Source organism: Balaenoptera acutorostrata, chromosome X (genome assembly GCF_949987535.1).
Source record: "Balaenoptera acutorostrata chromosome X, mBalAcu1.1, whole genome shotgun sequence".
NCBI lineage: Eukaryota > Metazoa > Chordata > Mammalia > Artiodactyla > Balaenopteridae > Balaenoptera > Balaenoptera acutorostrata.
The window spans coordinates 27,129,280-27,156,523 of NC_080085.1; the positions used below are offsets into that span (position 1 = coordinate 27,129,280).

General features: G+C 36.1%; 1 protein-coding gene, 1 long non-coding RNA gene and 1 pseudogene across 3 annotated transcripts in view; 1 reads left to right on the forward strand and 2 right to left on the reverse strand.

Moving 5' to 3' along the window:
* Window positions 1-1,893: 1,893 nt before the first annotated feature.
* LOC114236861 (myoneurin-like) lies at window positions 1,894-7,767 on the reverse strand (annotated as a pseudogene).
* TAB3 (TGF-beta activated kinase 1 (MAP3K7) binding protein 3) overlaps window positions 6,543-27,244 on the reverse strand; it is a 114,733-nt gene continuing 94,031 nt past the window's right edge. For both annotated transcript variants that reach the window (XM_057538396.1, XM_057538395.1), the window contains 4 exons: window positions 26,197-26,290; window positions 22,718-22,801; window positions 13,402-13,503; window positions 6,543-10,572 (listed from right to left, as the gene is read on the reverse strand). In XM_057538396.1, coding sequence (XP_057394379.1) covers window positions 10,424-10,572; window positions 13,402-13,503; window positions 22,718-22,801; window positions 26,197-26,290 — 429 coding nt within the window. In that variant the 3' untranslated portion in view covers window positions 6,543-10,423. The remainder of the gene's footprint in view (window positions 10,573-13,401; window positions 13,504-22,717; window positions 22,802-26,196; window positions 26,291-27,244) is intronic.
* On the forward strand, window positions 9,921-27,083 carry LOC103003568 (uncharacterized). The gene is made up of 4 exons (XR_003622707.2): window positions 9,921-9,998; window positions 13,491-13,596; window positions 14,494-14,569; window positions 26,938-27,083. It is a non-coding gene; the product is annotated as an uncharacterized LOC103003568 (long non-coding RNA).

Here is a 27,244-nt window from a genome sequence, read left to right on the forward strand (position 1 = left end):
TAAGTTTAATGTATATTAAACAAAGGCAATATTTCAAATTCCTTCTTCAGTGAAGTCAATCCTGCTGGTGGTACTTTCTTGTGAAAATGCTGAACATGCTGTGAAATAGTGAAGATCTCTATAAGAATTGAGTAGTTATAGTAATTACTATATTTTCTTTAATTGATTCTTATGACCTGGACCTCTAAACAGAGGAAATTACAACGAAAGAAATCACTACCAATAGAAAATACATTAACAATATTACAGGCCTAGTTTAAAAGTAGGAAGTAAATAAACCACAGGTAATGCAGGGCAGAAATAAGAAATAATGTCAGCAGTCGGTTCTGTCAGCAGTATAGGAACTGAGTTTGTGGAACTGATTACTTAATGACCAAAGATGAAACAGTGAAATAAATCAATGCAAGAGCAAAGAATAAAGGGGAAGGGTAGCAGTTAACATCAGGTAATCCTAAATTTTTTTTATATCCATTAAGCAAGGAAAAGGACCCTGTTAAACTATAATAACCAAATGCTATGTTTTAATACATGAAAAAAATTAAAATACACAGCTTATAGACACTCAAATATAAAATAAATGTGCCTTCTAGTAGCTCAAAATATCATAATTGAAGTTAATTTCTCATTCTTTATGTAAGATAATACACCAAATTCAGAAAACAAGGGATTTGCAGTTATGCATTGTTTATATTCAGTAAATCTTTTAGATTTTAATATTCATTTTTAAAAAGTGCATAGCAGGTACACCAGAGGATTCTCAAAAAATTTCAAAACTCAGTATATTTTCCATATCTTCAGCAAATTAATCTATTAAAAATGAATCAGGGACTTCCCTGGTGGCACAGTGGTTGAGAATCTGCCTGCCAATGCAGGGTACACGGGTTTGAGCCCTGGTCCGGGAAGATCCCACATGCCATGGAGCAACTAAGCCCATATGCCACAACTACTGAGCCTGCGCTCTAGAGCCCGCGAGCCACAACTACTGAGCCCACGTGCCATAGCTACTGAAGCCCATGCCCTAGAGCCCAAGCTCTGCAACAAGAGAAGCCACTGCCATGAAGAAGCCTGCGCACCACAACGAAGATCCAACGCAGCCATAAATAAATAAATTTAAAAATGAAACGAGTTGAATTGAATTTTGAAATTCTCTTTTGGCAAGATAAAAACACCAAATACCTACTTAAAATTAATTTTGAAAATGTAGTCTCAAAGCAAAACACTGCCCTTGAGTTTCCTCCATAATACTGAGTTCTTCTATATAAACATATCCATTATACTTCAATAAATTAGTTTAAAAAATTATATACACTTTAGTTTTTATGAGAAGCTTCTATACTTTATTAGAAAAGTTATCTCCAGTCGAATATGTTAAGAAAGATAGCTCAAATATCCTAGAAATGTAAAATTTCAATTTTTTCCCCATTGCTTACATATTGGTCTATGGGGCTTACAAACAGCAACACTCTTGGGCTGATACTGTTAAGAACTTTGCTTAAATTTTGAGGACAGAAAAATAAAAAATTCACAAGTCAAAAATGAATCATGAATAGATTATATGCTGATGCACACTGTAAGATAGATTCTACTTAAATAAATAAAAGGCAATAGTTAATGCAAATAAAAATGGAATGAAGGCAACTTGAAAATAAACTTAACGTATATTAAAAAGTAAAATAGCACTCTATTTAAAAGTACTGTCATATTCATTCCTTAAAAAGCTGTGTGTATATCTAGACTTCAAAAGCGAAAAGTCGGAACGAGCACTGCACAGTGAAGATGCAGAAAGTTTTACCAGAGTTATTTTGGTTTACTAACAGACATATAAGCAACGTTCTATTCCTCACAGTCAGTTAACTGTTCTCCCAGTACCCAGCAAATCAACTCTAGTCCCAGCTAACCACAGCAAGCATCTGATGGGGGACACTGATTATCATCTGGTAAAGTCATTTCAGAAAGCCTCAAATCCATAGCTTCCAGTACAGGACGTTTCCACATGGAATCTAGCACTGGAATATCGAGTTTTGCCTAGACTGGACTTGCATTTTATGATTCTTTACATTTTTAATAGCTTTGTAAGTACTTCTACATAATAAATGACCTTTCTTATTGATGAGATGGTAAGTTTTCGAGCTGAAGTTTTCCCAGAGACAACCACCTTTGTATGGTTTCCCCCTGCATGTTTGCAGTGTGTGAGATAGGAGAACTAGAGACAGCACATGCCTCCTTGTGGGTATGACACCTGTAAGGGTTTCCTTCAGTAAACCTGCGACTGTGAGAGGTCAACGTGCTGGGACGGGCAAATCTTTGTCCACTCCTATCTTAGACATATGACTTCTCTCCACTATCTGTCCATGTTGTGAATCTTGAAATTGTGGAAGTTGTAAGTGGTCAGTTACATACATCACACTTAAAGGGTTTTTTCTCACCACAGTGAATGCGACTGCGGATGAGTACTTGGCGTTTTTGAGCAAAAAGCCTCTATCACATAATTCATTTATGTGGCTTGCTTACATGAGTTTTCAGCTGGTTATACTGGGTGAACACCTTTCCACACGTGTGGCAGAGGTAGAGTTTGACCCCCTTGTGTGTATACTCACGTGCCTTCTCAAGCTGCTGGCTTGTAAAACCACTTTTCCATACATGTTACCCATCAGCTTGCCCTTGGAAGACCTCTGATCCAGCTCTTTCCTGGAGCTTTCCAGCTCGTAAGGATTCTTGACACTGGCTATATTAAATACAGTGTGTTTTCTCTCAGAGTATAGTTGAACTGTGATTTTTCACATTTTCGTTTCACTGTTAAGAGTTTGCACAAAGACATCTAGTACTGGAAATGTATTTCATCAACTCAAGTTCTGAATTATTTCTTTGTGCAACTTGTTCTGTTACAAGTGTGGACAATTTATTTGCATCTAGAAATATTTCAACAGATGCATTCTCTAAAACATCACTGAGATATCATACTCTTTTATTCTGCCCTGTTTTCTGGGAGTTGAAAGCTTTCCTTTGAGTTTGAGATAACATCTTTGCTAAAGCCTCCTGTTGAGGATTTGCCTGAACTAAATCTTTTTAATTCCAGTTTTTAATCAAGAGCTTTAGAAGTTTTTCTTCTTCCCCTTTTAGGTGGCTTGATTTGATTCAGTAATTTTTAAAGATATAGTCTTGCAATTAGAAGAATGTGGCCTGTATAATTGTTTTAAAAATTGAGGTTTTCTGGATATCTTTTTTTTTTGTTAATGTTTGGTGGACATTTGAAAAAACATTTAGTTCACATGAGATACAAAATTTTATTATATGGAGATTTAACTGCCGGTTATATTATTTCCTATTTTGTCTGTTTTGCATGTCAAAATTAGACAGATGTGTTCAAGTTTTACACACAAAATTTAGGAGAATTCTGATGTCACCTTTTATTATCTTGATAGGTGATATTTTAAACCCTCTCATCCCCATGTTTCTTTTTTCTATATTTCTTGCTTCTTCCCTATCTACCGTGTTCGTTCCTTGTGGTATGCCTTATTGCATCTCCTGGATCTAGAATTCACATTTCTTATGTGTTAGCTCTTCATCTCTATCCCTTTCCTCTGAATTCTAGAATAGTTTCTCTATTGACTCAGTTTTGTGAAATCTCACTACCTATATTTTTAGTTTACAATTCCATAAAAATAAAGCAATTGCTCCCTGGAGTCTTGAGCTAGGCTAAGGAAGTGTTTCCTCCATGCTCGTATGGCAGCTTCAAGTTACTGGGTGCATCACGCTCCTTATCAATGTGGCCAAACCAGTTGTATTAAGTACCTTTCTTATTTAGTCATCTGTGGTGCAAGTGAGAGAGAGCGCAGTTGCCGCAGTCTCCCTGCTTTCTGACTATCACAGATCCTTCTATTTGCCTGCTGCTCAGAATTTGGGGGTCTTCATGGCCTCCGCTGGGGAGCCCAATAGACTTGATTTATAGGTTAACCTTCACTGGCAGCTAGAACTGTGGGTTTGTGATATTGGTTGCTACCGCCCTCAGTACACACACCCCCCCCATCTGCATCCTGTCATTTCTTACCCCCTGAGAGCACCCTTCCCTGTTCTCCAACCCTTAAAAATGTTTTCATTAGTTATTTCAGTAGAATTTGGGAAAACTCAAATTCTAATCTTGAAATAGCAGTACCCCTGCCAGCTGTGACCATTTCATTCGTTGTGAAAGTGTAGGAAAGTGTAGAGGGAATGCAAGCTATTTCAATACACTAATCCAATTTTCTCCTCCCCCAACCCCAAATGCCTTTCAAATAAAGACCTTTTTTTTTGAATCACGTACACCCAAAGCAGACTATTTTTAGTGACTTAAAAGAAGTCATAATTGGGGGATGGGATTTAGAAATGGCTATGTTAGTGGTTCTTGATCAAGGGAATAGAACTACCTCAAAACAGATTCAGTCCCCAAGAGAATAAATGCATAAACAAGTCAAAAGGAAGTAATATAATATATAGTAAGTAGCATTTTGCTCCCGAATCACAGTGCAAAACCGAAGGAAGGGGCTTCCCTGGTGGCGCAGTGGTTGAGAATCTGCCTGCCAATGCAGGGGACACGGGTTCGAGCCCTGGTCTGGGAAGATCCCACATGCCGCGGAGCAACTGGGCCCGTGAGCCACAATTACTGAGCCTGCGCGTCTGGAGCCTGTGCTCCGCAACAAGAGAGGCCGCGATAGTGAGAAGCCCGCGCACCGCGATGAAGAGTGGTCCCCACTTGCCACAACTAGAGAAAGCCCTCACACAGAAACGAAGACTCAACACAGTCATAAATAAATAAAAGAACGTGAATTTCTTTAAAAAAAAAAAAAAAAATCTGTAAAAAAAAATAAAAAATAAAAATAAAAAAACCGAAGGAAGCTAGGCTGCATCACCTGATTTTCCTGCATTCTCTTTTTCTTACCACTAGAACATCATGAGAGGCTGGTCAAAAGCACACCCACCACTTTTCCAAAGGCAGGACTAGTGAGATGATTTGACAGCTCTAAGAGTATGGAACTGGCGAACCAGAATCTCACCCACATATTATGTACCCTATTAAAACCTTTGAAACCTCCGTCACGAAACACCACCTGGATAGTGTCCTAGAAAAAGGCCAATAGGCCAAAGTCAAGTCAGGAGGTCTTTGGAGGAATTGGGGTAGGAGACAAACCACACCCAGCACACTTCCATGTGGGCAACTGCGCGGTCAGTACCTGAAGAGAAATCATTATATGGGTAGTGGGATTACAGACAGATGATGCAGTTCTCACAGATGCCTAATTAACAAAATGAGCAGCACAACGAATCACCATTGTGGTAACCAGATTTGAAGTAATTTTCTATTTCAAAACAGATTGTTTAAAAGGGACGACACAGGATGTGAGAAGTGATGAGAAGGGAAGGAAGACAATAAAAAAATACTTCACATACTATTTTTAAAGTTATCTTTGATGTTCTTTCTATGTGTTACTTTACACTAAGATGTGGTGGAGGGTAACGAAGTACTTGATGAGGTGAAGTTTCCTTGTAACTTCTGAGAGGGAAGGAGGGAAAGTATATATGCAGGTTAAAGATGTAAGAAACATAACAATGTCAAGTATTCTATTTAGACCCTAATTTAGACATGCTTATAAAAAAACTGTGAGACCAGTTGGGAAACTTAACACTGGATATTTGATATTATCTTGTAAGGTGTGATAGATGGTGCTTTTTAATAAACGTAAAAAATTTTATTTACAGATGAGTTGCTAGGATGTCTGGGGGTTTGTTTCAAAATAATGGTGGGGGTGGTGGATGAGAATATAGATGAAATAAGTCTGCTTATATCTGGATAATTTTGGAAGCCGGGTAATGAGTGAGTGGGGGATTACAGGATTCTTCTGTACTTCTGTATGTTTGCAAATTTTCTTATATTTAAAAAATGTAGTGGGAGTGATTTTGACTTTAAATATGCCTAATCATTGAAAATACTATCTACCATAATTCTTCTGCAGTATTTTCTGTGCACAAGTTGGGAAGGGTGACTACAGACCCTAGCAAGAGGAAGGTGATTATTTCCCTTTGAAAACCTAACTACAGATGACATAAAGATATAAGAAAATCACTCATTCTTTGGTAAGTGACATATATTAAAGTGGAATGAAAAATGTAAATTTTTAACATATCCCACTTTTATATAAAATTTGCTTATTTATACTTTCACCCAATTTTTAAGTTAGAGTAATGTACTAATACTTAATAACCCAAATCTAACATTACTACATGTTCTAATAGAAGAACAGAAAAGATTAGGTTTCTAAGACAGCATATTTCAGTCCAGAAATATATGAGTATTGGAACTAGGACTGGTTTGATATTGTAAATCATTTCTAATTACACAGAAAGGATGCAGAATGTAGTGTTTGCTTTTAGTTTATTAATTTATTTCTCAGGAATTTTTGACTTTCCGAATATGTTCTGTTTGGAGGTACGATGCATGCATAGCCTTTTAAAACGCCTTTGTACAATTTCGCCTCAAAATAATTAAATTCACAGCACACACAGAAATGTAAGAGAGACATGGTATTTACAAGATTTAATAAGTTCTTGCTGTTTTAGGGAAGAAATTGAGCAAATCTTTTACAGTGGGGAAACATGGACAACTGGGTGTCATTATAAACAAAAATTCAGAATTGTTCAGTGTCAAAGCCACTTTTCATGGCTTTAGAAATTAAAATTGAGTCGTCATTCTATTAATCTCTGAATGCTCAAGCCATGCAGAATCTACTTGTATTAAATAATATTTGGGGACGCAAATAACAGAAAAAAAACGCACATCTGGTGAATGAAATCATCATCAGAATTACCTTTTACAATAAGAAAATACTGTTAATAATTCTTTCAGAAAGATACAGTAGTGGTGCAACAGACAGTGCCAAATTTATTTTGATTTTAAAGTAACATTTCAATTGTCATTTTTCTCTACGGATATACAGACACACACTGTAACAACTCGTTCAAAGTCTGGACAATGACTACAATATTAAAATAAATCAATTTAAACTATAAGGGGACATCTTCACATTCCAGGGTACATCACTGATATTTTCAAAGGACAATTTTTCTATGCCTTATATTCTTGCTTTTTGTTTATACTGTCAAAAACATTACAATTACCTTTTAAAATACTATATAAAATCGAGTTGCCACAGAAAGTTGGAATATGAACCCCCTAGATAACTGGGACAAAGCAATGTCAAAACTGAAGGAAACATTGATCTCTTATAATAAGTACTGAAACTGAGACCAGCTCCTTAAAAGTTATTAAACTGCTCATCACACTCCCATTTCTTCAGGGAAATAAACAAATTAGCAACACTTTCCCCACCATCATTAATCTGCTCTAAAACTACCTTTTCTACAACGCATTTCTTTTGTTTATTTAAATTGCCGTGCCTCTGTACTCTCTCAAACAAGGTCATTATTTGAAACATTTTACAATGCTTAGAAAGTTTCTGACTCCTCTTTTACCACTTTAAACTTTTAAGAACTACTTCAAAATGTAAGGGGCAATGTACTTTAACAAAATGACAAAGGTGCTTTCTAAAAACCCAGTTTACAAAACAGTGAAATAATGTAAAATGTACAGTCAGCTCTGTGTGTTCCCAGATACATCAAACTGGTTGTATTTTAAGAAAAAACCTTTTTTTTTTTTTTTTTACTAGAAACAAGAAGTGTACCAACTGATCCTAAAAGCATAGGCACCTCAGCAGCCAGATCCTTTTGAAAAGGCATCTTGAAAGTTGACTGAATTCTTGTTCAAACTTGTCATAGGCAAGAAGTAGTCTATATATGGGACACAGTTAAATATATCAAATTTATCAGTGTCAAATAATTTTGCTTATTTTGAAAACTGAATACAGCCTATGTTGGCGTATGAAACTTGAGCACAACCAGAAATGAACATATACAAAACTTCCTTAAAAATCAATCTCTGATGTCTCAGACCCCACCCTCTACACCTATCAAATAGACTGATTTCTCATTTTTCCTGGCAGGTGAAAACAATGATTTACTAGATCTATCACCCAAGGACTGGAACCATGCATCTACTGTGTGATAGCAGTTCAGTAATCTGGATGTATGTTCATGCAATAGTTTTAAAGTCATCTACATGGTTTTAATAAAGCATCAAACTGTTTTCATACATGCTACTTTCATTCTCAACTGACAACTGCCAAATTAATTGCTGCCACTTCAGCATATCACTAAGAATACTGGGTAAACCTTTAGCTAGAACATCAAGCAATATATGTATTTTCCCCCTAAACTGTTACTTAATACCAAGTGGGGTTGACCATCACTAAAGAGATACGAAACCATACAAAGGCAAAACCATCGGCATATTACAGAACAGGAGGACTGATAGACTTATTGGAGACTGACAGACACCAGTGCTACTACGAAAGCCTTTAAAGAATGAATGCTGTTTTCGGGTCAATGCTTTTAAGCCCATCTGCTTTCTCACCTTTATTTTCAGTTTTGCCACAGTTGTTATATGAGAGATGTTTTATCAGTGTAATTACATAGCCACGCTGACTTTGTGAAACAAGTAGATATTCTTCAGGACATTTTCCACATATGAAAAAATGTTTTCAAAGCTGCAGGTACAGTGTGAAATTATGATTTTGATGATAAGCTATGATAAGTTATTATGCCTTTGGTTTCATTATGCTATTAAGTGCAGCTTGTCTTTTCCAGGTCTGCCAGAGATTACTGCTAAATTAGCATACAATGACAGCTTGAAGCTTGTGTGTGTGTGTGTGTGTGTGTGAGATAGAGGAGAGAAAGGAGAGAAGAGAGAGAAGGGGGACAGCTGGTATGGGAGAGTATATACTCCTCAGGTTATAACCTGAGGTAAAATCCTTTAGGATTAGGAAACCTACCAATTTTATTGCTATTTATATTTACCCAAATAGGGGGAAGATTCCAAAATCCAATTCTGAGCTTGGAAGAAAAGTCAACGATGGTAAAGACCTTAATTCAGTGTCCTATTAATAATTTTCTAGTGGTGCACTTTAGTAAGTGATTTTGTATGTCTTCAGTTATTTACACCCTATAAAGTTCTAGTTTCATAAATAAGGAGTGCTTTAGTATCACCTGAACTGTCTGAACAAACTCAATATCATCTCTGAATACAGTATTGTTACATTTTAAAAGTTCTTAGTTTCAAAGTCCGTTGTATTCACCTTTCTCTCAGTCGTGTTTCTTGACTAGCCTTCTCTTCCTCCCCAAATAATGCAGTGTGCAACTTTATATTGGCCAACTATAATTTTCCTCACACTATTTTGTTAACATATGTGCAAATATATCTTTATTGAACAACTAATATTAATTTTTTTCAGCTAAGTTAGGGTTATGGCACAAAGTATCATCTGTGCTGTAAACATCATGGACTCGTCGCAAATTGGAAGGAGGGGAAAAAGGCTCTAGGGACTGCAAACATTTCTTATAGAACCACAGCTGAGCTCAAGATTCCAAGTGGATTTTGGAATGGATTTACATTCAGCATACATTCACTGTGCTATTGGCAAAGCGCAGTTTTACCAGAAGGTCATTCATAAAATCATAATTTGTAAGGACTTGTTATTTTAAAAACCAGTGGCCTAATAAAAGCATGCAGTAACTTAAAAAATATATCTATTATGCGGCGTAATTAGGTCTTAGTTACCAGTGTTGGTATAGCTTGATGAATCACTGTACAAGCAAAAGGGATCTTATTACCTCCGATTGTACTTTCGAACAAAGGGCACGATATGCCTAATTCCTGACTGCTACAAATCACATTTTAAAACATTTTGTGTGTTTGAAATTACCCCTGAAAAAAGCAGCAATTACAAATACCCTTGTTATTTTGCCCCCCCCCAGAAAAACATCCTCTGGTTGCTTTTCCCTGTCCTTCTCTTCTGTCGGAAGCAACAGGAAGAAGCCTGGGGAGCCTGGGTTTTCCAGAGAGCTGTGACCAGGTAAGTCTGCTCTGGCAATTCACAGTTTGTCTGCATAAACTGTAACATGTCACATCATGAATCAAAGTTCTAGTTTATAAAATAAGGGTAACTTATTTTATAAGTAACTTTAACAGCAGTAACTTTAACAATTGGGGTTGCACAGAAGAGCTCTTGACTTCTCTGTGTACATTCTTTCAGGAGTGAATCCTTTCCCCATTTCAAGTATCCCTTTCTATCTCTAACTCTGCAGTGAGTTAAGAAAGGGGGAAAAAACCCTCCCCATTTTTCCTTTATTGAGCACAAGCGGCTGCCTTGTCACCCCCCCCCCCCACCATGTTATCTGAAATGAAAAGGCTGGGCAGATGTACAGATTCCCCAGGTCTCCTTTGCTTCTAATGGGTGCTCAAAGTTTCACTCTCAACCTAATGCAGACTCTTGGCAATTCAAGTGTACCGCGGCATCTCACACTGCTCACAGCGATTTAGTGCGGGGTGGTTCAGAAAGGTGCAGCTATCACAATTCCATGGAGCCCCTTCATAGTCTTCATCTCGGGGTTGTGTCCGAGGACTCTGTTTGGAGCTACTTGGATGCTCTGAGAGCAGTTAGGAATAAAAGAGAGAAAACAGAAAATACAGTGAATTTTTTTCTAAGTATAATCCAAACGGGAATTAAAAATTACCCCCCAAAAGCAAGGAAAGTGGTATTGTGAAATGAGAAAGCCAAGTAGTATACATAGCGACTAGAAATGTAGAACTAAATAGTAAGTTTATGATATATTTTCTACTTTGTTCTCAACAATTTACTTTTTTCCTACAAGAAGTAGACAGAAGTCCAGCACAGACTACCTTCCAAGTTCGTTATCTCTAGATAGTGGATAGTTATGCTATATTCCAGCCAAGTGAAAAAAATGAGAAATGTTATATAGCATGTTAAATTAGTTCTACCTCCTAAGTTTTCCCTCACAAGTTCAGCCCGCCCATGACTCCCACCCCCCATAGTACTAGCCATACTATATCAAACATTGATTAAATGTGTGCCTTCTTCCATGAGACTTTCAGCTCCACAATATGCATGTTTTTAATCATAATGACTTATAAGTGGTGTGACAGTTCATAAAAAACATTCTATCATAGGGTGGATGGTTATGTCGATCCTTTGATATCATTAGGGTGGCCACGCCATTCTTTGAGAAATTAAAAACAGCTGTCCCTGTTTTACAAATCAGGTTTTTCCAGGACCAGAGGTGTAGCTCCAGGAACAATCCAAAGCCCACAATCATTTACCATTCCCAAATCCCTCCCCTATTTATCTTAAGAGGCTTGTAGTAGTGTCGGGGGCGGGGTGGATCTGGCCTTAAGGAACAAAGTCCACCTAGGAGAAGCTTGCATTTCTCCTCCTATGCCTTTGAGATGCCAAAGTTCTAGCTGGTCTACTCCAGGAATGCTTATCTAGGCCATTTTTAAAATGCAAATTTCAAAGGTAACTCACTCTTATCAATAAGAGAAAATAAAGGGGGGCTAGGTAACTTGGAATTTGGCTTGTCAAGGACAAATACAAATCTTAAGTGTCTTCTCTATAAATATTAGTAAAAAAGGTTTAACCATCTAAATAGGTGACCTTGATTTGTTCAATCTGCCAGAAACCCAATTTGAATCCAAACTCTTTTGTGTAAGTGGTGGGTTTCATATTATCGTACCTGGTTCATGGCTGAAATTTTGGCATGGGAAGTACTGGGTCGCTGTGTCTGTTTGAGTGTTTGGATGTATGTATATATGTACTGATTTTGGTAACACCACATACCTACAGTCTATAAAAGAGCTCTATTTAATTGGCTTCAATGAAATTAAGCGCTTATATAAATACTCAGAAATATAAAAGAAAACAAAACAAATGAATTTCAGGACCATGATCTAGGATTAATTTTAATGAATGAAAACAAGTTTAAGTTTGTTGGTTTAATGAATACAGACCATACAGTCATCAACATGAACTTTTATTGTACCTAGGTTGACTAGAAGTCAAATAAGATGTTACTACTCCTGTTACAAAATTTGTCAGCAAGAAAATAAGTTGATGTGATGAAACTTTAAAGGTAAATGAGATGAGAGTTTTTAGGTGAACTCTTTAGGAATAATGTTTTAGGACTGCCTACACGGAACAGTTTCTCCAGATTTTTGGTAACTTGAAACTGCTAAATTAAGCGATGGGAATTCACTGAATATTCAGATCATTTCCAAATAAGATACTAGAACATTAGCTGCTAAGCAAGTCTGAGTTCACTGGACATGGCTTGGGACCCACTAAAGAAAGAAATTAATTAGGTTATTAAAGAAAGAGATTAGGATATGTTCATAGTTCGTCATACCAGCATTTCCTGATTGGCAAACAGTTCATAATTACTTCTTAGCTTTTGCTAGAAACTAAGGCTTTAAGGTTAAGAATTCTAATTGAAATATGTAAGTACTAAAAACTAGTAAGGAAAAACATCCTTGTATGCAAGGAAAAAGAAGGTGCATAAAGAATGAAAATGTTTTGTTAAGGGAATAGAAAGTAATTTTGTCATAAAGCTGGTTATTTCTAAATGGGAAAGAAAATAAGGGAGAAATTAATACAAATATAGAAAGTTGTAGAAGGTTTGTGAGAAAAAAATCTTTAGAAAGGAATTCTGTGGGTGGTCAGGACTAAGATCAAATTTAATTGAGTGTGGGAGGGAGACGCAAGAGGGAGGAGACATGGGGATATATGTATATGTATAGCTGATTTGCTTTGTTATAAAGCAGAAACTAACACACCATTGTAAAGCAATTATACTCCAATAAAGATGTTAAAAAAAAAAGTACACTAAGAGGAAATCTTAAAAGAGTACATAAACTTAATGTTAAAGGGAAAGTGGTGCAAAACCTGAACTTGGTTATCTCTCTGTTAAGAGTACAAACTTTTCTTATAATATTAATCTGCGTTTGATAACATATTGTAAAGTCCAGAACTTTCAAGTTCAAGTTGTTTTTTATTTATTTACTTGGCCTTGTTTTCTAGATACTGTTAGAGGAATCTGTCCCATATGGTGGCCACTAGAAATGCAGCCACTCTGAATTGAGATGTGCTCTAAGTGTAAAATATACACCATATTTGGAAGATTTAGTATGAAATAAAGAATGTAAAATAAAATACCTCACTAATTTTATATTGATTTCATAGTGAAATGTTATTTCACTTTTCTCTTTTACTTTGGCTAATAGAAAATTTAAAATTATGTACGTGGCTTCAACTGTATTTCTGTTGGACAGCACAGCCTTAGAAACTCAGTAGAGAGTAATTTCTTAAGGGAAAAAAAAGGTTGGCCTTTACTTATGAGAACTCTACATGGGTTAACACGTGTGTTTGGACATTTTGCACAAACTCCAGACACACAAGTACAAACCATCTGCAGCTGCTGCCTGGGTGTCATGGATGTCCTCCTGTACTTTGGAGGTCACGCTAATTCTTCGGGCTTTCCTCTCAACTGTGCAGGTGTCTGAAGAGTCTGCATGAGAAGAAGCAGAGCCAGGAAGAAGGGATCAAGCTGTTCATTAGAAGAGCGGACAGGCTCACAAGGACCTTTCCCAGAACACACACAGTTGAGTATTTACTCTCTATTACCTCATGCTACCTTTCGTTCTCCCATGAAGGCAAGTGCCATATTTAATACTGCTTTTACAACCTATCCAGAGCAGTGGATAAGGTTGTATCCACTTTTTCCATCCTCTCTAATTACTTGGAATAAATGACTTATTTCACCAGTTTCCCACTTTCTAGTGAGTTAGGGGTGCAAACTCAGTATAATTAAATGTCAATATGAACCCCAAATTTGGGAGATTATACTTTAGCAATTCCCTGATTAAGCAGTAGTTACTAGAAAATTATGGGTTTCAAGTACACTACCCATATAAGGCTAACCAAAGAACACATTGCATTAATGTTAACAGTAAACCATAGCATTTTATAAAGAACAAAAATAGCAGTAATTGAAAAATCAGAACCAACTCAAAGTAATACTATATACTGATAATACATACTCCCCAATCTTTTCATAAATTCCAGTTACCTGTGTGTGCAAAAGCCCAGTAGACACTTCACAACATGGACTGCAGGCACACCAATTTCTTGCTAGAATACTGTTTCTATTAATTTATAGGTAGTTAGTAAGTAGTGTTTTGTATTAAGTAAAAACAAAAAAATGGCAGACTTCATATGATTTACCCTTAAGAACCAAAGAAAGATCTTATATTTTGTAATCAGTTCTGAGCCCATAAGCAGTCCTCTAGTACAACCTACCTTTGGAAATCAGTGCTCCACAATCCTAAGCATGGGGCTTAGGCATTTAAACACTGTTATCAGAGTAAAACAAAAGCAGAGTGAACATCTTAGGCTCCAGAGAATAGAATAAGGTAAAGTTCTACTTCTTAGATCTGTTAACCACTTTTATAGCATTGCATACCTCCTCCTCACTGACTCTTACAACAACCCTGTACAGAAGCACCTCTCTGGATCTGAACAAGGTCAGGTGGCCAAGACAACCAGGACCAGTGCTCAAGTTGTACCACACCAAGGTCAGTGCTCTCGCCACTATGAGTTACCAATGTCAAGGTTGGGGGCGGGGGGGGGGGGGGGGGGAACGACGACTTTCTGAATCAGCTGAGGGAGCTTATTACACACACATTTGCGTTGCTTAACTTTTAGTCCAAAAAGATTTCTCAGTCTCCCTTTCTGTCTTTCCTTCTTTCTCTCACTCTAATTATCACACTTATTATTCAGATAAACATCTATATTCCACTTGGATATTCTAGGTCTTCTGCATTTCCATATGAATTTCAGAATCAGCTTATTAATTTCTACCAAAAAAAGAAAAAAACAGTTAAATCTGGTATTGCATCAATATGAAAAGAATAGGTACCTTAATAAAATTGATTTATTAACAGACATGGTTTATTACTATTTATTTAGGTCTTCTTTGGCAGTGTTTTATAATATTCAATGTACATATCTGGTTAAATTTATTAATAAGTGTCATTTTTTGGATGGTATTGTAATTATCCTTTTATTTCCACTTTCCAATTGTTGGCTAATATGGTTTTTGGATCCTGACCTTATATCCCAAAACCTTGTTAAATTCACTTATTAGTTCTAACAGTTGTTTTTTGGTATCCTTAGATTTTCTTTGCAAATAATCATGTCATCTGAATTTTATCAGATGTTTTTCAGTTATCTAATGAAATGATCATATGCTTTTTCTCCTTTACTTTCTTAATAATTGCATTCCTGAGGCTAAACCCAATTTGGTCATGATGTATTATCTATCTTTTTTTATATAGTGAGTACTTTATTAAGTTTTTTATGTTATGAGGGTTATTGATCTGTAACTTTGTTTTCTTTCGGGGAGGTAGGTAATGTCTATCGGGTTTTAGAATCAGGGTCCTGCTGGCTACATAAAGAAAATCGGAAGCTTTCCTTCCTCCTCTATTTTCTCAGAGTTTGTATGATTGATGATTGGCATTATCTCTTCCTTAAATATTTGATAGAATTCACCCACTGGTGCAACCATCTGGGTCTAAAGTTTTCTTTCTGGGAAAACTTTTGATAATGGATTCAATTTCTTTAATTACATATATAACTAGTTATATTTTCCCTTTTCATCTTGTTCTCAGTAGTGGTAGGATACATTTTTCAAGGAATGTGTCCATTTCATCTACAGTGTTGAGTTTATTGGCATAAAGATGTTCACTGCATTCCCTTAACAGAGAGATAATCTTTCATTGCTGATTTTGGTAATCTGTTATTCTTCTTCTAGATCAGTCAACCTGAGAGTTTACTGATTTTCTGTTTATCCTTCAAAGATCAAAGTTTTGGCTTTGATGCCTTTCTCTGTTATTTGTATTTTCTGTCTCATTCATTGATGTTTCTTATATTTTCTTTCTTTCACTTACCTTGTTCTTTTCTATACTCTTAGGGTAGAATTTTATGTCACTGACATTAGATCTCCTTGTCTTATATGAGCATTTAAGGCTATAAATTTCCTTCTAAGCACTACTTTAACTGTTGTAAAGAAAAGAATTTGGCCTTGCTCAAAGAAAGCTCTAGCTTTGTCCCCAGCTCCTGGAAGACAACCTCTAAAATCTTGCAATTTCTCAAGAGACAGGAGTGTCCTTGTTAATTACGGTGGGCCCTTCAGACCATAGAGTTTATGCTAATAAGGTGGCTCACAGTGGACATATCCCTTAAACAGGGTGATTCCTCCCACAGCCCTTGAATCAATTAACTGGATTACCACTAGGTAATGCTTCCTTAGTAGATACAAATCTGGTACTTGGTAGTCATCCACTAAGATTCTTCTTTGTACCATTTTTAGACAGCAGTAGGCTATTTTAAATGTAGAGCAGTCAAAACATCCATAGTATTGGCTCGGCCGAACAGTTCGTTCGGGTTTTTCTGTAACATCTTATAGAAAAGCCTGAACGGACTGTTTGGCCAACCCAACAGTATTAAACAATAAAAAGAACATGTACTGCATTGCCACCTATAAATGAAATACTTTTAAAACACTCTGTACCGAGTGTTGAACACAAAGCTGTTCAACCAAACTAAGTAATTTAGGTTAGGTAACATTATTTGTGTAGAATTTTAAATTCTCTGATTAATCAGTTTGATGTGATTTTAAAATGTTACACCCTTAGGTAACTTTTTTTTAAGTAAGGCCTTCTCCAATATTGTATGTCCTCATGATCAACCTACCTTGAGTTCTTTAAACCAAAGAGGATTAAGATATGAAATGCATACTTCATCTCAGTCTTGAGAATTATAAGAATGGAGAAGAAAAAGATTAATTTTTTAAGATACTGAAATGCCAGTTATACATTTGGTACATAAAACTCAAAAGAAAAGATTTGATTGATATCTTTAATACTACACAGAAATGATTTAATAACAACTATGCAAAAGTGATTCCTCCAAATCTTGGTTATGTAGGATTTACTTTGTCCTTGATGAGAAAACACCTAGTCCCAATCTAATTGTTATGCCTGCCTGTTGAGTACACAAGGATTCTTTTGTGGCCTGTCAGTCAATTAAATAATCGTAGATCTACTGCAGATCAAACTTCCCATTCTAAAATAAGACCTTTAAAATTCCCATTACACTGTAAGAATTATCTTTTAGAACTATAGTTTTTATAATGCTGAGTAAATTTATAATGTTAACTATATTATATACAGTTTCAACTTATTCTGGGGGCAGGGAGACAACATAGCAGAGTAGAAGGACTTGAGCTCACCTGCTCTCACCAAGACACCAAAATCACAACAAACTGCTGAACAACAATCAACAAAAAACAAACACTGGAACCTACCGAAAAAGATATTCTACATCCAAAGGCAAAGAAGAAGCCACGAAGAGATGGTAGGAGGGGCACTTTCACCATATAATCAAATCCCATACCCACCAGGTGGGAGACCCACAAACTGAAAAATAATTATATGGCAGAGGTTCTCCCAAAGGAATGAGGGAATGTAAATTGGTATAGCCACTGTGGAAAACAGTAAGAAAGATTTCTCAAAAAACTAAAAATAGAGCTACCCTATGATCCAGCAATCCCACTCCTGGGCATATATCTGGAGAAAACCATACTTCAAAAAGATACATGTACCCCAATGTGCATTGCAGCACTATTTACAATAGCCAGGACATGGATAAATGTCCATCGACAGAGGAATGGATAAAGAAGATGTGGCACATATATACAATGGAATATTGCTCAGCCATTAAAAAGAATGAAATAATGCCATTTGCAGCAACATGGATGGACCCAGAGATGATCATACTAAGCAAAGTAAGTCTGAGAAAGACAAATATCACTTATATGTGAATTCTCAAAAAAGGGTACAAGTTCACTTATCTACAAAATAGAAATAGAGTTATAGATAGATGTAGAAAACAAACTTATGGTTACCAGGGGTAAGGGGGGGAGGGATAAATTGGGAGGTTGACATAGACACACTACTGTATATAAAATAGATAACTAATAAGGACCTACTATATATAGCACAGGGAACTCTACTCAATATTCTGTAATGGCCTATATGGGAAAGTGGCAAAGAATCTAAAAACGAGTGGATATATGTATGTATAACTGATTCACTTCGCTATACACCTGAAACTAACACAACATTGTAAATCAACCATACTCCAATAAAAATTTAAAAACAAAAACAAAACTCATGAGGATCGGAAACCAAAAATCTACAACAGATACACAAAAGAGGAAGAAAAAAGACGTACAAGAAAATCCAAAACAATTAGTAAAATGGCAATAAGCACATACATATCTATAATTACCTTAAACGTAAAAGGACTGAATGCTCCAACAAGGAGACATTGAATGGATACGAAAACAAGTCCCATGTATATGCTGTCTATAAGAGACCCAATTCAGATCTAGGAACACAAACAGACTGAAAGTGACAGGATGGGAAAAAGGTATTAAATGGAAATCAAAAGAGAGCTGGAGTAGCAATTCTCCTATCAGACAAAATAGCCTTTACAATAAAGACTGTTAAAAGAGACAAGGAAAGACACTACCTAATGATCAAGGGATCAATCCCAGAAGAAAATCTAACAATTGTAAATATCTATGCACCCAACACAGGAGCACCTCAATAAGGCAAATGCTAACAGCCTTCAAAGGAGAAATTAACAGTAACACAATGATAGTGGCAGACTTCAACACCCCACACCTACATCAATGGACAGATCATCCACACAGAAAATCAATAAGAAAACACAGGCCTTAAAATGACATATTAGACCAGATGCACTTAACTGATACTTATAGAGCATTCCATCCAAAAGCAGCAGAATACACATTCTTCTCAAGTGCGCATGGAACATTCTCCAGGATTGATCACATGCTGGGCACAAAGTGAGCCTCAGTAAATTTAAGAACGTTGAAATGATATCAGCATCTTTTCCAACCACAACACTATGAGATTAGAAATCAACTACAAGAAAAAAACAGCAAAAAACACAAACACGTGGAGGCTAAACAACATGGTACTAAAACCACCAGTGGATCACTGAAGAAATCACAAGATGCCTAGGGACAAATGAAAAAAAAAGCACGACGATCTAAAACACATGGACGCAGCAAAAGCAGTTCTAAGAGGGGAAGTTTATAGCAATACAATCTTACCTCAGGAAACAAGAAAAATCTCAAATAAACAACCTAACCTTACACCTAAATTAACTTGGAAGAGAACAAACAAAACCTAAAATTAGTAGAGAAAGAAATAATAAAGATAAGAGCAAAAATAAATGAAATAGAGACAAAGAAAAAAATAGAAAAGATCAATGAAACTGAAAGCTGGTTCTTGGAAAAGATAAGCAAAGTTGATAAACCTTTAGCCAGACTCATCAAGATAAAGAGGGAGAGGGCTCAAGTCAATAAAACTAGAAATGAAAAAGGAGAAGTTACAATGGACACCACAGAAATACAAAGGATCATAAGAGACTACTACAAGCAAGTCTATGCCAAAAATATGGACATCCTGGAAGAAAGGGACAAATTCTTAGAAAGGTACAATCTCCTAAGACTGAACCAGGAAGAATTAGAAAATATGAACAGACCAATCACAAACACTGAAATCGAAACTGTGATTTTAAAACTCCCAGCAAACAGTCCAGGAGCACATGACTTCACAGGCAAATTCTATCAAACATTTAGAGAAGAGCTAACACCCATCCTTCTCAAACTGTTCCAAAAAAATTGCTGAGGAAGGAACACTCCCAAACTCATTCTATGAGGCCACCATCACCGTGATACCAAAACCAGACAAAGATGTCACAAAGAAAGAAAATTACAGGCCAATATGATGAACATAGATGCAAAACTTATCAACAAACTACTAGCAAACAGAATCCCAACAACACATTAAAAGGATCATACACCATGATCCACTGGGATTTATTTATCCTAGGGATGCAAGGATTCTTCAATATACGCAAATCAATCAGTGTGATACACCACATTAACAAATTGAAGAATAAAAACCATATGATCATCACAATAGATGCAAAAAAAGCTTTTGACAAAATTCAACACCCATGTATGATAAAAACTCTCCAGAAAGTGGGCATAGAGGAAACCTGCCTCAACATAACAAAGGCCATATATGACAAACCCACAGCAAACATCATTCTCAATGGTGAAAAACTGAAAGCATTTCCTCTAAGATCAGGAACAAGACAAGGATGTCCACTCTCGCCACTTTTATTCAACATAGTTTTGGAAGTCCTAGCCACAGCAATCAATCAGAGAAGAAAAAGAAAGAAAAGGAATACAAATTGGAAAAGAACAAGTAAAACTGTCACTGTTTACAGACAACATCATACTATACTTAGAAAATCCTAAAGATGCCACAAAACTATTAAGAGCTCATCAATGAATTTGGTGAAGTTGCAGGGTACAAAATTAATACACAGAAATCTGTTGCATTCCTATACATGAACAATGAAAGATCAGAAAGAGAAATTAAGGAAACAATCTCATTTACCATCGCATCAAAAAGAAGAAAATACCTAGGAATAAACCTACCAAAGGAGGCCAAAGACCGTATACTCTGAAAACCATAGGACACTAGTGAATGAAATCGGAGATGACACAGAAAGATGGAAAGACAGACCGTGTTCTTGGATTTGAAGATTCAATACTGTTATAAATGACCACACTACCCAAGGCAATCTACAGATTCAATGCAATCCCTATCAAATTACCAATGACACTTTTCACAGAATTAGAACAACAAATTTTGAAATTTGTATGGAGACACAAAAGACCCTGAATAACCAAAGCAATCCTGAGAAAGAAAAACGGAGCTGGAAGAATCAGGCTCCCTGACTTCAGACTATACTACAAACCTACAGTAATCAAGACAGTCTGGTACTGGCACAAAAACAGAAATATAGATCAATGGAACAGGATAGAAAGCCCAGAGAAACACACCTATGGTCACCTAATCTATGACAAAGGAGATAAGAATATACAGTGGAGGAAAGACAGTCTCTTCAATAAGTGGTGCTGGGAAAACTGGACAGCTACATGTAAAAGAATGAAATTAGAACATTCTCTAACACCATACAGAAAAAGAAACTCAAAATGGATCAAAGACCTAAATGTAAGACCAGATACTATAAAACTCTTAGAAGAAAAACATAGGCAAAATACTCTTTGACATAAATCACAGCAGTATGTTTTTGGATCCACCTCCCAGAGTAATGAAAATAAAAACAAACAAACAAAAAAACTCCCAATGGAATAGAATTCAACTTAAAAGCATTTGCACAGCAAAGGAAACCATAAACAAAACAAAAAGTCAACCCCCAGAATGGGAGAAAATATTTGCAAATGATGCAATTGACAAGGGATTAGTCTTCAAAATATACAAACAGCTCATGCAGCTCAATATCAAAAAACAAACAACCCAATCATAAAATGGGCAGAAGACCTAAATAGACATTTCTCCAAAGAAGACATACAGATGGCCAAGAGGCACATGAAAAGATGCTCAACATCAGTGATTATTAGAGAAATGCAAGTCAAAACTACAATGAGATATCATCTCACACCAGTCAGAATGGCCATCATGAAAAAGCCTACAAACAATAAATGCTGGAGAGGATGTGGAGAAAAGGGAACCCTCCTACACTGTTGGTGGGAATGTCAATTGGTACAACCACTGTGGAGAATAGTATGAGGTTCCTTTAAAATCTAAAAATAGAACTACCACATGTTCCAGCAATCCCACTCCTGGGCATATATCTGGAGAAAACCATACTTTGAGAAAAGGTACATGCACCCCAATGTTCATCGCAGCACTATTTACAATAGCCAAGACATGGAAGCAACGTAAATGCCCATCGACAGAGGAATGGATAAAGAAGGTATGGAAGATGTGGCACATATATATATATATATATATATATATATATATATATATATACAATGGAATATTACTCAGCCATAAAAAAGAATGAAACAATCCCATTTGCAGCAACATGGATGTACCCAGAGATTATCATACTAAGTGAAGTAAGTCAGACAGAAAAAGACAAATATATGGTATCACTTACATGTGGAATCTAAAAAAATAATACAAATGAACTTATTCACAAAATAGAAACAGACTCACAGACTTCAAAAACAAACTTACAGTTACCAAAGGGGAAAGATGGTGGGGGAGGAATAAATTAGGAGTTTGGGATTAACATATACACGACTATATATAAAACAGATACTCAAAAAGGACCTACTTATAGCACAGGGAACTCTACTCAATATTCTGTAATAACCTACATGGGAAAAGAATCTGAAAAAAGAATGGGTATACATATATCATAACAGAACCAAATTCACTGTACACCTGAAACTAACATAACAGTGTAAATCACCTATACAAAATAACAAGTTTTTCAAGTTATTTTTTAAAAAATAAATTGTATATTGTATTTGTTACCTTTGACCTCTAGGAGTTATTAAACTTTAGTACTTTTTAGAAATTAAGGTTTCGGGACATTTCATTATTGCCACAGTAACATCAATAGGGTAACTTTTAAAATGCTATCTCTAATGGAAATTTCTTCAGCTTTTTAGGTGAACTGCCAAAGAATTTTCATATTCATTTCTATGACGTCTGTGACATTTCCCTACTTACCTTTTTTAGGTGGCTTGGGTGGTACAACTGGACCAGGCTCTATGTTGTCATAAAAATTATTCATAGCTTTTGGATCAAAGTTACCTATAAAGAAGATAAAATCAGCAGGCATTTAGGACTCTCTCTCCTGTTATTTGAATTTTTTGTTGAAAATATGGAAATAAAACATGTAAAAAGGGGAACTGTTTTTCCAGGGTTTCAAAACTCATTATACTATCCTACCCTTCTCCCACTGAAATGGTTTTACCATTTTGAGAAAATACCCAAGCAAACTACCACTTCAGTTTCTTTCTACAGTGTATCACCTAAAGGAACATTTTTCTAACTATAAAGCTCATCTCTTTACACAGGATTAAGTATGTGGCGCACATAGGGAGGTAAATGAAGAAGAGAAATGAAAGGATGACTGAACTGTTTTCTCTGTTTGTTTTGATTTTAATGAACAAAACTATGAGAAAGCTCACGTTTATGTCTTTCATATTAACCTTAAAATTTTATCCATTATAAATTCAAGTATGGAAGAAGCTAAACATAAATTTACAAAGATTAATCAAGTTGTTATGATATCAGCAGCTCAGGGATTCCTATCTTCAAGAAAAGGAGTATCTTAAATGTTGCCTACAGACTTATCAATAATAAAAGATGATATGCTGCCAATTTCAGAATAACAGAACAATCTCACCTCTCTCAAAATGTTCACTCCCTGATACAGTGTCTGTTTCAGCCCCTTCTCCTGACATGACTCCTGCAAGGTCAGTTTTGATCCAATGCCAACTTTGGGTCCTACCTTCACATCTGTGAACCCATCACTGCAATCTGCCAGTTCTGCATAATTCCAGTTAAGCTTTTAAACTGTATACATGTTTATTTACAGAGGATGATATGTGGTACTGATAGTTCAAATATATTGGATCTCTTGATTTCTAGAACTAATTTTCTCCCCCAACAAAAGTTTTCCTCACCAAAACCAACAACGAAGCTGCTTTTCATCAACTCGTGCACTGATCTGTATCTAATCTAAATGCCCTGCCCCCCAAAATGTCTAGATTCCTTCTCTGGCTTAAAAATTTAGGCTGAAAACTCAGTATAAAATTTTTCCAGAGGATGGAGGAGTAGAATTTAGTATAAAATGGATATATTTGGACCCCTTATGAAGGGAGATTTAGAACTGCTTAAGCACCAAAAAGACCTCTTTATTGCCCAACAGAGACCAAAAACACAGGTCTTCGTTTATAAAACCTCAATAACGAACAGTTGTCCTTGCAGGTACTATACACAAATGTTTTAATCCATTTAGATATGCTATTTTTAAATAATTTTCTGAAAATAATTCCTATGATGGCTCATGAAAGCCACAATGCTATTTATTAATTAGATCTTTTTATGCTTTAAGATGCTGCATATGTATTTCTTCAATTACTTAAGTTACAGCTGATGATCTAATTTCTAGATCCCATAAGGCTTACTAAAAATATCCTAACTAAATGTTTTAGTGTTTCTTGTTTAGCTTCAAAGAACACATTAAGCAAAAAAACTGATGCAACCTTCTAATATCCTAGCAATAGTTTGTCTAACCCCCACACAGTAGTTCTTTCATTGCTTAAAGCTACTAGGCTGTAGAGTCCCCTAGGCTTCTGAAAATAACTTCAAGGGTACCCAACCAGATTGCTCAACTTTCACATGGAAATGTGCTTCTGTCTATTGTTCACAGAGTTCCGTATCTTTTTGGTTCCCCTGCTTCTACTGTATAATCTTGCCTTAAAATGGCAACGGGGTACTTTACAGTAGAAGCTCTCTTAGCTGCCATAATTAAGAACAGTAAGTGGCGGTGGGGGAGGGGTGGCTGACTAAAACGGAATTCTTAAGAAAAATTACACGCCAACTTTATTATTTATTTATTTAATTTATTTTTGGCTGCGCTGGGTCAGTTGCTGTGCGCGGGCTTTTTTCTAGTTGCGGCGAGCGGGGGCTACCCTTCCTTGCAGTGCGCGGGCTTCTCATTGCGGGGGCTTCTCTTGTTGCGGAGCATGGGCTCTAGAGTGCAGGCTCAGTAGTTGTGGCGCACGGGCTTAGTTGCTCCATGGCATGTCGGATCTTCCCGGACCAGGGCTCGAACCCATGTCCCCTGCATTGGCAGGTGGATTCTTAACCACTGTGCCACCAGGGAAGCCCAGGCCAACTTTAATGTAACGAAACATATAAACATAGCAATATTTTAATGTTGGACCAAGACCTTTTCTTTATGTATCTGTTGACCAGACTTCTATATTGTCTTTCTTAAATTAACTACACCCATCATGATGATCTAAAGTGGGGATGGGCAAACTTTTTCTGTAAAGGGCCAGATAATAAAAGTTTTAGGCTTTGTGGACCTGTAAATACAGTTGTAAGCCCTCAACTGCTGTTGAAACACAAAAGCAGCCCCAGACAATATGCAGACAAATAAGTCTGGCTATGTTCCACTAAAACTATTTACAGAAACAGAGAGCAGGCTAGTTTGCTGCACCCTGATCTATAATTCCCTGTTTTGATTTTAGAATGGAGCAAAAAAGATACTTTAAGAACATTTAATTTGAGAATAGAATCCTCTTAGATTTTTGATTTACCTCTGCAACCCTTTTCAGTTGTTTTCACCCATATCTAATTCACAGTCCCTATATATTTTTTTTAAGTGTTTGCCTTTGAGTCTTTAAAAAGCAGTTGCCTATGGCTTTTATAGAAAGAGCAGCTTCTCCTGCATTCATGTCAGTTTTGAAAACATTATGCCAGTTACAATACTTCTGTAATTTAAACGGGTTTAAAAACAGGCACAACTGACTCTTGGTAAGCAGACAATTCAGCTGATGAGAGCAATAGTACAGAGACATGCCAGAATGCAGCCTCCTGGCTGTGTATTTTACAGAGGAAAATGAAGAATATCTCTAACCTGGTGAGTTGGGTAAATCAAAGTCAATTAAGAGAGCTTCTACTGTAGTACACTTCTATAAGAGAGCCAAAAAAAACCCAAAAACAAAATATCTAAGATAGAGTTGAATGTTTTCATGTAACAGATAACATAAAAAACCGCATATGAAATTTATTTTTAAAATGAGAAATCTGATGTTCTGATTTGGGATCCCTATTTTTACAGATATCTTAGATGACTATCACATAATACAAATCTACTAAGTTTTAGAATTAAACCCCAGCAATTTATAAAATATTCACAGTAAATGACTAAAAGAGGATAAATACAGAGTAACAACATAAAACAGTCTAAATGGTAAGCACTTAATGATGAAGTTGCCAAAGTAATACTATTTTTTGATCACTCAAATCTGATCTATGACCATGGAGTAAGGGATCTCTTTACCAGGACTGTGATCTTTTAAGAAAGAGTTTTTATCCATTGTTTCTGTAAAACCAAAATGATTGCTATTTAAGCAGCTTAAAACACCACACTATTACTTATGGTTTACCAAATAATCAAGTCTATATACCTCTAGATTGAAGGAGGTCAACTTCTTTCAGTGTACAGTCAACATTTATCTGGAGTTGTCTGTTCATGCTTCTCAATCTTGTCATTTCCTCAGGCTAGTAAGAAAGGACCCAAAATAGCAATTGTGGGAAAGTCATTATCAAGCCCAACATTTAAGAACTGCTATTCACGTTAATCGTTCTGACTGGTTATTACCAAGAAAATGGCCCTAATCCATTAGAGGGCATGTTTAAGAAGTCCTGTATGTTTTTCAAGGAATAGTCAGGTAAAGTGGTGACATCAATATGGCCACATATAAACAAAATCTGCATATAATGTGGGGGGGCTATAATACTACACTATGTTCTCTCATACAAATACTACCATATTTTAATCACAAAGCATTGAGAATATTTTATTTCTACGTTTTCATGGTAAGGGAAACTAAGAATCAACCTTTTAAACAAGCAATCTCCACGATTTTAGTCTTGTCAAGGCTGGTAAAAATTACAACGGTACTAATTTTAATTAATGCTTATTAATTGTCAGGCACTATGTTCACCAGAATTCTCTCATTCTTTCCTCAAAACAATCTTCCCAGGTAAGTACTGATATCACCCCCAATTTATACATGAGAAAGCTGAGGCACAAAGAAGTTATATAATTTTCCCAAGGTTATAAGAAACATAATTGATAAAGCCAGGATTTATATAGAGGTCTTCTATATAAACTTATATAGAAATCTTTTTGTCTTTTTTTCTAGATCAAAGGAAGCTATTAACCTAGTACATGAAAATTTCAGAAACAAATGGATTCCATTCTTCCTCCAACTCTGTTTCCTTCTGCCTTGACCTTTCCAGCCCAGCCTACTCCCTAGGTCTTTCAGGGGCATACATGAGACTCTGAAATGTGAAGAGAGCCCTATTTTTCAGTTAAATAAAGCTTTTTGGAAGCCGCTACTTCCCTTGAGATTCTGAATTTCCTTACTATTTTCATATATGTACAGTAAAAAAATAGAGTTTAGACTCCAGAGGCATGGGTACTGAATCTTTCAGCACAGCACAGCTATT